Raw genomic sequence first — 15,478 nt, forward strand, 5'->3', positions numbered from 1 at the left:
AATTTTTGGGGCAAGACCCCCAAAACACAGGAATCAAAAGCTAAAATAGACAGAATTACATGAAAATAAAAGGCTTCTGCACAGCAAAGGAAACAAGAAGAGAAACAACATAGAGAAAACAAGAAAATGTTTAAAACAAGTGTACATGATGAGAGGTAAGGTCTAGAATGTATAAGGAACACAACAGCCAAACTCCATATATCCAGATTAAAACATGAGCAGTGTTCCTCAATAGATATTTCTTGAAAGAAGGCACATAAATGGTCAAGTGTTTTATAAAAGTGCTCAGTGCTATCAATGATTATGAAAATGCAGTTCAAAACCAAAATGTAAGATGACCTCACTCTAGTTAAAAAAACCATTTAAAAAAAGAGAGAGAGAGAGAAAATAAATAAACCCACTGAGTATTGGTAAGGATGTAAAGAGAATCCTTCCACATTAACTTGGAAATGCAACTTAGTATGGTCATTAGAGAAAACAGAGAGCTACTTCCTCAAGAAATTAAATAATGAAACTATCATGTAATCCAGCAACCCCATTCCTGAGGGTATATCTCAAGGAAATGAAATCAGTATGTGGAAGTGTCAGAAATACTCCTACATTTGTTGGAATGCTGTTCATTATAGCCAAGAAATGAAAACAAATTAAATGTCTGTATGGGGATAAATATATTAAGAATGTGACACCTGTACACAATGGAATGCTTCTCAACTATAAAAGAATGAATTCCTGTCATTCATAACAGCATGGATAGACCTGGAGGCCATTATATTAAGTGAAGTAAGCCAGACATACAAAGACAAATATTATGATCTCACTTATATATGGGAGTGCAAATGCTCATCTCATGGAAGATGAGACTAGAAAAAAAGTTAGCTGAGGCTGAAAAATGTAAGAAGGCATGGAGGAGGAAGACTAGCTTATCATTATTTTTGTGCTATTGTACAGAATAGTGACTGCAAATAATGGTGACATATATTGCATATTTTTGATAAGGCCAAGGAAGGAAATCAAATGTTTTCTCCATAAATAAATGGTAAATGAGAAAACAGATACACATATCCTACTTGGAACATTATACAACGTATATGTATATGAAAACATATTATAGCCCCCAAACATGTTACTTCTATGTTCTTGTGTATCAGTAAACTATGAATTCAAATTAAGACTGCCATGCTAATTAGTACCAATATTTTTATATTAAGCCTTTAAAATTCAATAATATTAATAATGATGATAATGGTATTTACCCTCATCTTCTGTTTCTTATTGCTAGATCTAAAAGTGGTTCATGGTGCCATGTATTAAATACTCAAAAACATTGTTTGCCTGACAGGCTTCATTGCCTCAGCAGGCTTGGTTGTCTCCTAAGACATTGGTCTAAAGGAATTTGCCAGGTTGCACATGCCTATGATTGCCTCCATATAGTTTCAAAACATTCTGAGAGTTCAGATGCTATGGTGAAGATCAGATACTCCTTGGCTTCTAGATCACAACTGGGCTTTTTGGCTTCAAAGGCCTATGCCTTCCTGTCTACTATATTGTTCCTTTTTTCCACTGAGCTGAACATGGAGTCTTGACCCCTAAAGAAATTCAATGAATGACTGCTGGCTTGAGTTCAACAGTTTTCAGCAAATGGGTCATTGTTTGTTTGTTTATGTTTGGAATATAAAGAAAGACTATCAAGGATGTGGCTTGGAGGCAGCGTGTTTGTCTAATGTATTTCTTCAAAGTGCTATGGGGAAAAGTCTGTAACACCAAAAACTCAATAAGGACAAAACAAACAAACAAACAAACAAAAAAACCCACATATAATTCAGTCTGTTGTTAACATTTTTTATGTTACCTTTTCTTCATTAAGATTGGTCAATACCAACTAAGTGGTTTGTATATTTTATTTTTTTCACCTATTATTTTATTGTCTTTTATAATATGAATATAATTTAGGTGTCTGCAAAATTTCCATTCTACAAAAGTCTCATTGGCTAATCATTTTGATGGCCTTTTCCTCTTTGCTCATATAAAATCATACTCATTTGTAATTCTTTGACATAATTTCAGATAATTTTCTAGATTGATTCCCTAGAGGCAGTGCTTTGGAGACATATGATAAACATTCAAAAAGCCCATCTGTCTGTTGGAAAAGTTCTGTCAATATCTGTGTTCAACAGAAAGAATTTCTGTTATAGTACAGGGATTCAACATTGTTCTTTATTTTTTTTTCTCCCCCAGGGCTGGGATGCTGAAAGGATATTTAAAGAAGCAGAGAAGTTCTTTGTTTCTGTTGGTCTTCCTCATATGACAAAAGAATTCTGGGCAAACTCCATGCTGACTGAGCCAGGAGATGACCGGAAGGTGGTCTGTCACCCCACAGCTTGGGATCTGGGGCAAGGAGACTTCAGGTAGTTGGGCTGATACTTACTGTGAAGATACTCAAGGAGAAAATGAATGCAGGATTCATTATGCTTCTTTGAGCATATCATCTAAGGATCTGCAAGTGAAGGCTGGGAGTCCATAGGACCAAATTTGTCTCACCTGGGAAAAGATGATCCCTAGCATCCAAACTGCACTTTTTTAATTTTTTATTAATTACACTTTATTCACTTTGTATCCCCCCATAAGCCCTTTCCTCCTCCCCTCCTGATCCCACCCTCCCTCCTTCTTCTTCACGCATGCCCCTCCCCAAGTCCCAAACTGCACTTTTAGAGAACAGACCTTACTTGAAAACTTGGATGTTCATTAGAGTCTCATGGTCACAGAGTTGGTTGCACCCCTGTTAGGAAAGGTTTCATGATAAGAACTATGACAGATGAACATATGACTCATACATTGGTTTTCCCCTCTGTCTCTCACTCTTCTGAGTCAGGACAAGTGAATAGAAAATTGCAATAAAGGGAGACAATAGCATTGCCATATGAGAGACACAGGGAATTTATTGGGAGTTGAGAAAGAGGAATGGGCCACTCCCGAATTTGGAGATAGGGTTAGACAGTGGCTTAGGAATTGAGAGTGAAATGCAAGAAGAGGTTGGATGGACTCCAGGGCTGTCATCAGGTTGGAAGAACAGAGGGATCAGCTGCAGAGAGGCAGGACCTGGTGTGGGTGCTGAAGTCAGCAAGTTTAGATTAGCAAGTTTAGACTGGAACAAACAAACAACAACAGCAACAAAAACATGCAGGAGAGTGGGAGTTTATGATGTGGTAGAATGAGCATAGGCTTTGGAATCCTAGGTGTGTCACCTAATGATCAGATAACCTTGAGCAAAGTAGTCTTGGGTTTCAGTTTCCTTATCTATAAAGCAGAACTATAATGCACAGGTTGCAAGTTTGTGTCTTGGGTTCATTCCTTGGCTTGAACTGGTCATTTTATGTAAGTGAAGACCTATCTGACAAAGGCAAGTGAAGGACTAGGTTGGGACAGGCAAAGCAGATAAGAATTCAATCTGTGAGAGAGATTTGGCTCTTTCAGAGGACTCAGGTTCAATTCCCAGCACTCCCATGGCAGCTCACAATTGTCTGTAACTCCTGTTCAAGGAGATCCAACACCCTCATACAGACATACATGCAGGCAAAACATGAATGTACATAAAATAAAAAAAAAACTATTTTTAAAAAGGAAAGAAAACCCCTCCTTGAGGCACCTCCAATTTGAGCTTTTATTTTTAATAGATATCACTCAGGCATCTGAGAGATAGTAGACCTACTTGGGGAATGAGGACTGATCCTGCAAACCCCCATTAGAATAGAGACCAGTAGTCTTTTCCTGTGAAGATAGTAAAGACACAGGCTTTGAAAGCCTCTGTTGCAATTAAGCAACTGCAAAATTGCTTTTTTGTGGGCTTTTGAATATTTATCATCTGTCTCCACAGCACTGCCTCTAGGGAATTAGCCTAGAAAATTATCCAAAATTATGTCAAAGAATTACATTGAGTATGATTGTGTATAAGCAAAAGGAAAGAGCCATCAAAATTTCACACAGTTGTAGCATGAAAACAGCCACAGGCAACCTATAAACAAATGAGTGGGGCTATGTGCCAGTTAAGCTTTATAGGCAGCAGGCTGTAGGTGATCAGTCAAAATCCTCCATTAAGGCTTAAAAATGAGAACATATTCATAAATTTCCTGGTCTAGACTCATCTACACAGTAGATAGTAAATTCATAATAGCTATTACAATAGTTGGAAAAAAAGAATATAGAGAAATAAGTTAGGAAAGCAAGTTGTGGTCATATTAGGATGGATAAAAGGAGGTTGACCTCATTTTAAACAGTGGTGAGTTCTTACTAAGTGTTTATCAGGGTGCAACGGTCACACAGCAGAATGATAAGAAAATCCATTTGGAAATCTTTTGAAATATAGCACTCACTCATATCTGAATGGGCATAAGCATATTAACTGGAGAAGGACTACCCCATGTTTAACAAATGTAGTTCTGTTCTCACTGGATCACAGCACAGTTAGACAATTTACCTCTTGTCTTTAAACACCATTTCTCATTGACTTTTATGTGGTGATGGTCTTCCAGACTTCCATGATGTCTCTGATGGCACTTTCTCTATGTATCCCAAGTCTATATTTTCCAAAATCTTGGGTACTTGGACCTCCTACAGCTTTGTCTTTGGCCCTCTTTCTTGCTACCCTGCTCCTGCTTCTTGGGTCATCATGTCTACCTTCATGACTTATACTTTATACCCACTCTAAATGTCTAGCCCCTACTCTGTCCTGGCAATACATGGTGCTTCTAGAAGACAGTGCCTGTATTCACTTACTGTTGTGCAGAAGGTCACCTTTATCAATCTTTTACACACGACTTGCCTCAGAATTATGTAGCAGAGAGCTGCTTATCATTCTATTAGTGTATGAGTACAAGAATAAGATTTAGCCTTATCCCTCACTTTATATTGTAACTGGCTCATAAGAGGCAAATTTTAAAACCTCAATGGTGAATAAATCTTCATGTTGCCCAATCCCCTACAAAATTCTGCTATAGTGATTAAAATAAACAAAGTAAGATTTGTGTTAACCTTGTCCATTTTTTATGCAGAATCAAGATGTGTACAAAGGTCACAATGGACAACTTCCTGACAGCCCATCATGAGATGGGACACATCCAATACGACATGGCATATGCCATACAACCTTTCCTGCTAAGAAATGGAGCCAATGAAGGGTTCCATGAAGCTGTTGGGGAAATCATGTCACTTTCCGCAGCTACCCCAGAGCATCTGAAATCAATTGGTCTTCTGCCATCCAGTTTTCAGGAAGACAGTGGTACATTTTTCATTCATTTGTTTTGGGGGTAATTTGATATGTGGAAATGTATTTATTATCCTCTATGGGAAAATACTTGTTTTGCTTTATGCCACCTAGGTTAAAAACTGCTTATGGGATTGCTACTGGTAAAAAAAAAAAAAAAAAGTTTTGTTTTGTTTTTTTAAGTGTGGATTAGATTATGCCAATTTTTAATTGTATATTTAAACAAGAAATTGAGATAACTGAATAAATGATCTAAGAATGATCTAATAGAAGCTTGGTGGACTTTCTGAAGATGCTGAAATAACCCTCAGAACTAAATGGTTGTCCCAGGTATTGAAGATAATCAGTGTCTGGATTTTTAATAGTTGGCTGTCATTTTAAGTTCAAAACAAACAAACAAATAAACAACCTCCCCAGAATGTTAGAGTGGGAACAGGTCATTCTGAAACTATTTTTCAAAGAAGGAATGTGAGTAAAAGACCCATGCTGTCCCTCAACATCAATGACTGAGGCAGCCCACTTTTTGGAGGGAATTGTGCTTGATGAAACACTGCAACTTTTCAGGGAGCCTGATTTTCCAGTGAGGTTGCCATGGCTTTTGCAAAGGGAAAACAGAGCCAAATACCCTCACTTCTTTCATGAATCACTCATCCATCTTTTCAATAATTTTTTTAAGTTCTGTAATTAATTCATTTTATTTAACTTATTTCTTCATCTTATATATACATGCATCTATGAAAGTGTACTTCAATCTTCTTCTCTATCATTTCCTTTCTTATTCCCTTCCCCTCTCTCCAAACCCATGCTTTCCAACAAATCTCCCTCCTATTTTCATGTCTTTTTGTTTCTTTGTAGCCCACTGCACTTAGTTACCATTTGATCTAAGCCTTGGTTCTCAGGTATGAAACAGCTAGTCAATGAAGTCAAGGTCATGGCTTACATCATTGTGTGCACAATTCACATTGTCTTGATTCCTGGCTCTTGCGGCCTGGGAGTAGGCTAGTGGAGGGCCATCATCATGTCTGAAATAGTCAGTATTAACCCTATAAACCAGTTTATAAACCGGTAGTGGTGCTTTTTGATGAAGAAAGCAACATGGGAAAGGCAGTTTATGGTAACCATACCTGCTTCCTAATTTTAAAATATGATTCATTCATGCCAATGAACAATGATTTGCATTGTGGGTTTTTTCACATGTGCCTTGAGAATAGGCAAAGATTATTAAATCATTATGTTTCTTATGATGTATGTTACATAATAAAAGCACTAGCTTGGCTCTGGCCTTGATTTGTAAATTATGTTAAACCAATAGTTTCCTTTATTCTTTTCCTCCCTCCCTTCATCTTGACCTTCTTTTTTTTTTTTCTTTTTCTTTTTCGTTTTTTGGAGTGTGTATGTTTTGTAATTTGAAGACAGGGTCTTACTCTGTAGTTAGGAATGTTCTGGAATTCACAGCAGACTTTCTACCCCAGCCTCTTAAGTTTTAGGATTCTAGGCATGAACCCGTGTGTCAGTCTCTTTATTTTTCTAAACAAATATATTTAGCACTTACAATATGTGAGACATTTTCCCCTAGAAATATAGTGATGCACAGAGTACTTAATAACCCTTGTATTTACATTTGAGCAATCTTCTGTGCTGTTCTGGAGGTCAGCTCTCCTTCCTTTTTAGACTAATGAACTCGTAATGATTTAATATTCTTAATAACTTGTAAAGATTTATTATTCTTGCAAAGGAAGAAATCAGTCCATTTAAAGAACAGTGTACTTTTGATTATCCAGTGGATGATACTCTCTAGATATGTCTATTTATTTTTTGGCTTACATTTATTTTTAGCAAATGTATAAAAACATAAGTATTGTATATGTTAATGGAGTAACATGATGTTATGATATATGTATATATCATGTGATGTTTACATTATAGCAAACATATCTATATCTACAGACATCATTGTCCAATCTTGACATTTTTGAGGTTCCTCCTCTCTAGTTTCTTTTTCTTTTTTTCTTTTTTAGTGCTGGAAATGAAACTGAGGGTCTTAAACATGTTAGGCAAACACTCTGTCACTGATAGACCTCTTTCTGAAATGTACAAGACATTATTGTCACGTATGTAGCCAGCCTATTGTGCAAAAGAACAATATTTAAAGAATTTTCCCCACCCTAGTTTACAAGGTTTCCCCACATCTATCTAATGTTTGCTTATTTACTAAGGACTCACAGAGGGCATTACAAAGCAGGCACTGAACTGGGCATACAGTCTTGAATGAGACATTAACAGTCACTGCCTGCATGGAGCTCACAAGAATAAACAGTATGACTGGGAAAATATGTGTAATTGCCCTAATTAACTCTGATAAGGGGATATTTAAAGAAGGCAATTGAAACTAGCAAAAAGTAAGGGTTAGTTAGTTTGTGGATTTTTACTTTCCTGTTCTATTTCAGGGCTTTATCCTACTCCAAATCCATCACCTGGGACAATACATACGTAATACACACTGTTAATGTCCACTGCCAATATTTCTTATGTAATCATCCCATAAGTCCATTTTGAGGAGGAATAATAACTTGAGATTAGGAAAGTTCTCTGACAAAACTTCTGCTTTAATTTCTTTCTTAATGTTTGGTCTTTTCCATTTTACTTCCAGAAACAGAAATAAACTTTCTACTCAAACAAGCACTGACAATTGTTGGAACGCTACCATTCACTTACATGTTAGAGAAGTGGAGGTGGATGGTCTTTAAGGGTGAAATTCCCAAAGAGCAGTGGATGAAAAAGTGGTGGGAGATGAAGTAAGTCAACGAATTCACAAGCCGCAAAATGTTTTCTCATGGGTTTACTATTTAATTAAAAGCATTTGCTAGCCTCCACCTAAACACAAACCGAGACACAAACAGACACAACACACACACACACACACACACACACACACACACACACAAATGTATCTTTATTTCATTACCTAAGGAGAGGGTTTATGAGGTCACCTGAACCCACAAATGGCAGGAGGGCCTGAAAGACTAAGTTCGTCCCCATCAGTCCTCAACCAATGTCAGATGGGCTGGTTGGATAACTACCTTAGCTCCTCTGCTTTCCTGTGGACTAGCTCTTGTGATGAGTACTGTCCACAGAGTCCCAGACTTCTTCAGGGGGGAACCAGCTCACATTACTTATATTACTGATATGCTTGATAACACATCTGTTTGGGAGGAGTCCTGTTTTCATTCTCACCCATTTGGTCATTTTTCCTGAAATCATCTCAGGATATTGTTTCAAGAGTCTTTTTCCAAGGGGTAAAACAAGAAATGTGTAATTAATTAGGGGTCTTTCTAATGTTTATGTATAAGTGAAGCTGTCCACAATGATCCAAATTGCCTAAAAAAAAATCTCAATAATAAAGGACAAAACTATTTTCTTTTTAAATAATGTCCCAAAATAAAGGCTACATGGCTTTCCTACTTTTTTTCTTACTGGGCTAACTTTTGAATTCTTGCCAATTTATTTTAAATGAACATGGAATGAGACCTTTCAAGTAATCAATCAATGTATTGACTGCTCACTTGGTCATTTGTCAATTGGAAGTGAAGTTTCTCCTTAGTGTTCCTGCACAGTATTTAGCACTAGAACTAGAAAGGTAGCTAAGACACAGCTTCATCCTCTCAGAGCTCATGTCTCAGTGGCAAGGGGGAGTTTTCATGTGAAAAACCACAGCACAGGAAGAGAAATGGCAAAGAATTAAAGAAAGCAATAGAGATAATACATGAAAGTAGGAGAGTTGAGAGGCAGAGGAAGGAAAGCAGTGAAAAGGGGTGACAGACTATGATAATAAGGGGTTGAAGGTGATAAGAGTATATTCCATACAGGTATGAGAACCATTAGCTGATATAATTAATAACTACCACTAAAGCATTCCTAAAAGAGGACCCAGACTCTTGAGGGGGGCTTAAGAGATTAACTGCATTGGAAGGCGGTGACAAGATTCACAGAATAGAAGAAGCCTTTGAATTAGCTTTGAAGAGTAAGATTTCAATTTTACACAATTGTGTCCAATAGGGGCACATAATGTGTGACTTCTGGTAGGCATTTATAGGGTTTTCACAGAATATTTACAGCTATGAAATGTAATTTATAGACTTTTGAAGAGATAGCTCTTTTTTCAATGGTGTATTTTGGTTGAAGGAAGGCAATATGAGAAAAGCACACAAGAGACTTTGCTTTCTGATTCTTACAGTGTTTTTTATTTCAATTGAAAGTCAGTTCCAGTATAAATAGGACTGCCGTGTGAAACTGCTCTAGTTGAGCTCTGATCTCACTTCTCGTGATTGTCCACCCCCAACTAACGTATTCTTCCTTTTTCTTCCCAAGGCGAGAGATCGTTGGTGTGGTAGAGCCTCTGCCTCATGATGAAACATACTGTGACCCTGCATCCTTATTCCATGTCTCTAATGATTTCTCATTCATCCGGTAAACGGCGGCTTTTTTCTCTCTGTTTACTGTCTAGGGTTGAAAAGGATAGTGGTGGCTCCTGACGAAAAACATAAACAGGGTCTCAAAGAGGTGATAGTTACAAGGCCTTTCCATCTATCTCCTACCCTAAGCTTAATGTAGGTGATCAGTTTCAATTCAATTTAATGGGACATGTTTTATCAGGTTAAAGAAACTGTTAAGAGATCTTTGGCCCATTGTTAAGGATTGTCCCACTTTGCTTTGTACTGCTTTAGTAAACACTGTGATCGAAAGCAACCTGGAGAGGAAAGTGTTGGTTTTGTCCCAATCCCAATCTATCACTGAGGGAGGACAAGGCACAAACTCAAGCACTGCTGGAGAACCTGGAGGCAGGAACTGAAGCAGAGGCTGTGGAGGAACACTGCTTACTGGCTTGCTCTCCATGGCTGGCTTAGCTTGCCTTCTTGTACCTCACAAGACCACCTGCCCATGGGTAGTACCTCCTCCACACCAATTATCGATCCAGAAAACACTCCCCAGACATGCTGAGAGGCCAATCTAAATGAAGTGTTCTCTCAGTTGAGGTTCCGTCTTCCTAGATGACTCCAGTTCATGTCAAGTTGACAAACAAAACAAAACAACCAACCAGCACAGCAGGACCAGTTAGTGAAGCAGAAAAAAATACTTTCAGTTCATTTTTTTCTCGCTAGCCGAGTTTACTATACATCAAAAGAGTATTCTACTATTGTTATTTTGTCTTTTGTTTGAGACAGAGACTTATTACATGTTCCAGGCTGGCCTTGACCAACTGAATACTGGGATGCAGGCATGTGTGGGCCTTACCTTGTGTATTTGTAAGAATGGGAATATTACTTATCAGGCCTGTGGACCCGCTTGACACCATTTTATAGGAAAGGGCTATAAGTCTGTTAGCAATGCAAATGTGACTAACCCTGTGACAGAGTAGCAACACAGCTCTGTCATCAAATATATGCACTGCAAACAGTGTGGTGTGCATCTCAAGAGTTCGTGGCAGACGACGGTTAGAGGAAGACTTTTAAGCCAATACCTCTGGGATGACTTGGGCCAGGGATGTAAATATTCGCTTGGATCTCTACTCTACTATAACAATAAAACACGAGCCTTCTTTTGTTTGTTCCTTTGTCATTTCTGCAGATATTATACAAGGACCATTTATCAATTCCAGTTTCAAGAAGCCCTTTGTCAAGCAGCTAAACAGGATGGCCCACTGCACAAATGTGACATCTCCAATTCCACTGAAGCTGGGCAGAAGTTGCTGTAAGAAATGCTCAAAATACTGAATCTCTTTTAGCATCCCATATTATTAATTCCCATGCCTATGATTTAATTTAATTGGTTTTGTCTACCCTTCCCAGCCAAAAATTAGGACTTCAGAATATCTCCAAACATCCCATGAAATAAATGTTGGATTTGGGATGAGACAGGAACCTAGGTCATGAGATGCCTGTATGGGCTACCTCCTGTCTCTATGTGACAACGATAGGGCTCTCTTTTAAGCAATTGGAAGGATAGAGAGATTGAGGCTTGAATCTGAAATTTCCTTTCCATCCAAAAAAATGCCTCATTTTTCAAACTGCCAGAAGATAATTTAGCCAGTTCTAAGAAAAGAAGTATACAGAGTGTAGGTGCAAAGGTATGCTCATCTGAAACCCTTCAAAACTGACCTGCATTCTGTCATTTTTCGTGTAGCAATATGCTGTCTCTTGGAAAATCAGAACCCTGGACCCTAGCATTGGAAAATGTGGTAGGAGCCAGGAATATGGATGTAAGACCTCTGCTGAATTACTTTCACCCATTGCTTAACTGGCTGAAAGAGCAGAACAGAAATTCTTTTGTGGGGTGGAACACTGACTGGAGTCCATGTGAGTTCACTGACTGTACCTACATTGTACATTGTTCCTTGTTTGCTTCTCTTAGTGTCCTTTAGCTACAGCCTTGAAGGGGCTGTAGCACAGCTGACTCTGTGTTCACTCTCTTTTAGACTATGTCACAAGCTGTTAAATGTTCTTATTAGTCTCATGTCCTCAGTATAGCACTTTCCTACTGCCCTTGACCTCGTTTGCTTCCTGTTGCTGTGATAAGAACCTTGATCAAAAGGAAACTGGAGAGGAAAGGGTTTTTTCAGCTTACAGCTTCAAGTCCATAGTGAGAAACTCAAAGCAGTAATCTGGAGGCTGGAGCTGAAGAAGGGCTATAGAGGAAAACTGCTTACTGGTTTGTTCTCCATCGTTTGCTCAGCTTGATTTTTTTTCAGGACTCCCTGCTCAGGAGTGGCATTGCCCACAGTGTTCTGGGACTTCACATGTCAATCAGTAGCCAATCAGATGGAGACTTTTTTTAAATTAAAGTTCATCTTCCCAGATAACACTAGCTGTGTCAAGTTGACAGAACAAAGAAACAAAACAAAACAAAAATGTCCTAACCAGGACATTCTCCTAAGGAAAACACTGTCATCAGCTAGACCGTGTGTTTTTGACAGACACATTCATCTCTCTAGAACCTTGTTTCCTTTGCTGTCTTATTATCAGTCAATCTTAGAACTCCTCTCCTACCTACTCTTACACTTCCATTGTTTATTATCTCAGTAAAGTTTTTTTTTAACTTTTGTTAATTACTTTATTCACTTTGTATGCCCCCATAAGCCTCCCCTCCCAGTCCCACCCTCTCTTCCCCTTCTTTGAGCATGCCCCTTCCCAAGTCCACTGATAGGGGAGGTCCTCCTCTCCTTCCTTCTGATCTTAGTCTATCAGATCACATCAGGACTGGCTGCATTGTCATCTTCTGTGGCCTGGTAAGGCTGCTCCCCTAACATATTCTTTTTTTAGTAAAGCTGTTATTAAAATTTATATCTGGCTACCTGCACAGCCACATAGCACATTATGCCATATCCTTTTTTAAGTGGCTTGTCTGTATCAGTTTCTACTCACTTCAGTTTTTGGCATACACAGTTCATCATCAAACAGAGCAGTTCTTTATTACCAACTAGTAGAAAACATCTATTCTTTTCCGCCTCCATTTTCCTGCCTAGGAACTTCCCCTTGGAGTCTTACATACTCCATCTTAACATGGGCCATAATTGTCCTTCATAATCATCTCCCGGTTCTTCTGGGTTGAATCCCATTTCCTGGGTTCCATATCTTCTTTCCAGGTTTACTTCTTGTTCTGGTAGAGAACAAGTTCCAGTTGGCTGTCTGAGTGATAACGGTGTGCAAAACCATGCCCTTTCCAAAGTGGCTTAGCCACAACCTCAGTATCATTTCCTATTCTCTTCCCACCTTAGCTGTATCCAAATTCTAAGCTTTCTCTAGGATTCTCTCTCCTTTGGCCTGTAATCTTTTCTGTGTCCACATCAAGCAATGATTTAGAGTCCTCTTAGAAAGCAGTTACAAGTTTCTCATCATTTATCATTCTGTAAAAGCTGTATCTTTACCTTTGAAAGAAATCCTATTATTGTCACCGTGGTGCAATCTTGGAATGTGAAAAAATAAATGTACGGTTAGTCTGTTACATAAACCAAGTGCCTGAAATTTCTCTTTAATCAGATGACGACCAAAGCATTAAAGTGAGGATAAGCCTAAAGTCAGCTCTTGGAAATAATGCAGTGAGTATATTTTAAATGGTAATTCTATTGTTCTTTAGTGCATTCTCTTCCCTTGAAATCTCATTCCAGCATGGTCTAAATAAGGGGAGACCACATGGGTCTCTTAAACTAAAAACCCCATCTCTTGCCTTCAACTGACTCCTTTCCCCATCCCCTCCCTTCCTTTCTTCCTTTTATCTTGTAATCCATCTCTTATTGGATAGGTAATGTCTACTTTTCATTTGTGACCTTGAATGTGTTATGAATATCTGTGCAGAAACAGCTGTACTGATCCTTAATTATCAAACACCCACTTTGCCAATTGACTTACCACTATGACTTGTACTGAAGGTCGTGGTCATATGGTTATATGATGAGGGGTTGTTTTTTTCTTAGGTTTTTGGTTGGTTTTGCTTTCTTAATTATTTACATCCTAGTTTTATTAACAGTATGGTTTGTGGGCAAAACAAACAAACAAAAACAACAACAACCAAAAACAAAACAGTCAAATCTGGAAGCTTGTTAAAAGTGTAGCATCTCAGAACCCAATCCTTCACCTACTTAATCAAGACCCTCATTTTTGTAAGCCATCTGTATGGCTTGTATACATGGCAACGACTAGGAAACTCCGATTCTCAAACTTGGCTCAACAATGGAACTGCATGGGAAGTCTTCAAAATATGAGTACATGAGCTTCCCCCAGAGAGACGCTGGTTTAATTGCTCTTGAGTGTCACACCAAGGTTTATGGCTGGCCTGGAACTCACTATGTAGATGAGGCTGGCCTTGAACTCACAGGGAGCCTCCTGTGTACTTAGATTAAGGGCATGCACCACCATTCCCAGCCTCATTTTAAACCTGGAGCTTGGGTGTTAGCTTGGCAGTTAAAAACACTTACGCCTTTTGCAGAGAATCCAGGTTTGGATCCCTGCAGTCCTATGGTGGTTTACAACTATTCATAACCCCAATTCCAGGGGTTCGTGTGTCCTATTTTAATCTCCATAGGTACCAGGCACAAACATGGTACAGGCAGAACACTAATACACAGAAAATAAGTACATTTAAAAATTTTAAAGACTTTTTAAATCTCTCAGAAGTTTTAAGTACAGCCATGTTTGAGAATTATTGACTTAGAGATGCACTTTAGGGTAACAAAATATTTTATAGAAAATCTTATTACTTATACCTTTAGTTATTTCTCATCCCTAAGAACTAGCCCTGGGAAATACAAGCTTAAAAAAAAGACAAATTTTATTAGTATGTAGTAATTGTACAAAATGAATTTCATTGTGAGATTTACATATATTTATATAATTTACTTTGACGATAATTCACCCCTTCATTCACTCACTATCTTCCCCAACCACACCTCCACTCTTCCCCTTCCTATTTCCCAATAGTCTCATTTTCAGTAATAGCGTTGATTAAGAAAGAGGAGAGGACATGCTGTCTCAGGTCGATGAGATCAGCAGCTTAGGTGTGTCCTAGAAACTTGAAAGCTTTGCAGGTTTAGAAGTCAACCTGGTACAATGAGATAAACCAGTCCAATGTGCAGCAGAAAATCGTCGTGTCATGGTATAGAGCCAAAGATTCCATTTCTACATCCCCATTTCCTGATAAGTGAAAGATTTCCCAAGACTTGAAACAGAGTTTTGCTATAATTTTATAAATAAGACACCAAAATATAAATAATACAGTCGTTAACAAATGGAAACAGAAGAAAGCAATTTTCTTTTTTATTGAAAATAGGTTGTCCTCATACACTATATTCTCATTGCGGTTCCCCTCCCTCTACTCCTCTCAGTTTCTCCCATCAAGACCTACTCCCTTTCTGGCTCTCATTAGAAAAGAGCAGGCTATCAGAAAGAAATTGTAGAAACTCAAGTCCATTGCTTCTCAACTCTGATTTTGCATTGTTAGTTTCTCTCTTTCTTTTTTCTTTTTCTTTCTTTTTCTTTCTCTCTCTTTCTTTTTCCTCTCTCCCTTTCTTTCTTTTCTTTTCTTTCCTTTCTTTCTCTCTTTTTTCCTTTCTCTCTTTCTTTCTTTCTTTCTTTCTTTCTTTCTTTCTTTCTTTCTTTCTTTCTTTCTTTCTTTCTTTCTTTCTCTATGTTTTTCCAGACAGGGTTTCTCTGTGTAGCCTTCGCTGTCCTG

General features: G+C 38.2%; 1 protein-coding gene across 1 annotated transcript in view; it reads left to right on the forward strand.

Annotated features, from left to right (window-relative positions):
- The window catches only part of Ace2 (angiotensin converting enzyme 2), a 48,722-nt gene that overhangs the window by 24,515 nt on the left and 8,729 nt on the right, over positions 1 to 15,478 (forward strand). Inside the window, exons 8-14 of the mRNA XM_055615765.1 lie at positions 2,236 to 2,405; positions 5,046 to 5,272; positions 7,908 to 8,052; positions 9,626 to 9,724; positions 10,883 to 11,005; positions 11,438 to 11,610; positions 13,291 to 13,349. Coding sequence (XP_055471740.1) covers positions 2,236 to 2,405; positions 5,046 to 5,272; positions 7,908 to 8,052; positions 9,626 to 9,724; positions 10,883 to 11,005; positions 11,438 to 11,610; positions 13,291 to 13,349 — 996 coding nt within the window. The remainder of the gene's footprint in view (positions 1 to 2,235; positions 2,406 to 5,045; positions 5,273 to 7,907; positions 8,053 to 9,625; positions 9,725 to 10,882; positions 11,006 to 11,437; positions 11,611 to 13,290; positions 13,350 to 15,478) is intronic.

The sequence above is a fragment of the Psammomys obesus genome, unplaced genomic scaffold, assembly GCF_907164565.1.
Source record: "Psammomys obesus unplaced genomic scaffold, mPsaObe1.curated_primary_1811, whole genome shotgun sequence".
NCBI lineage: Eukaryota > Metazoa > Chordata > Mammalia > Rodentia > Muridae > Psammomys > Psammomys obesus.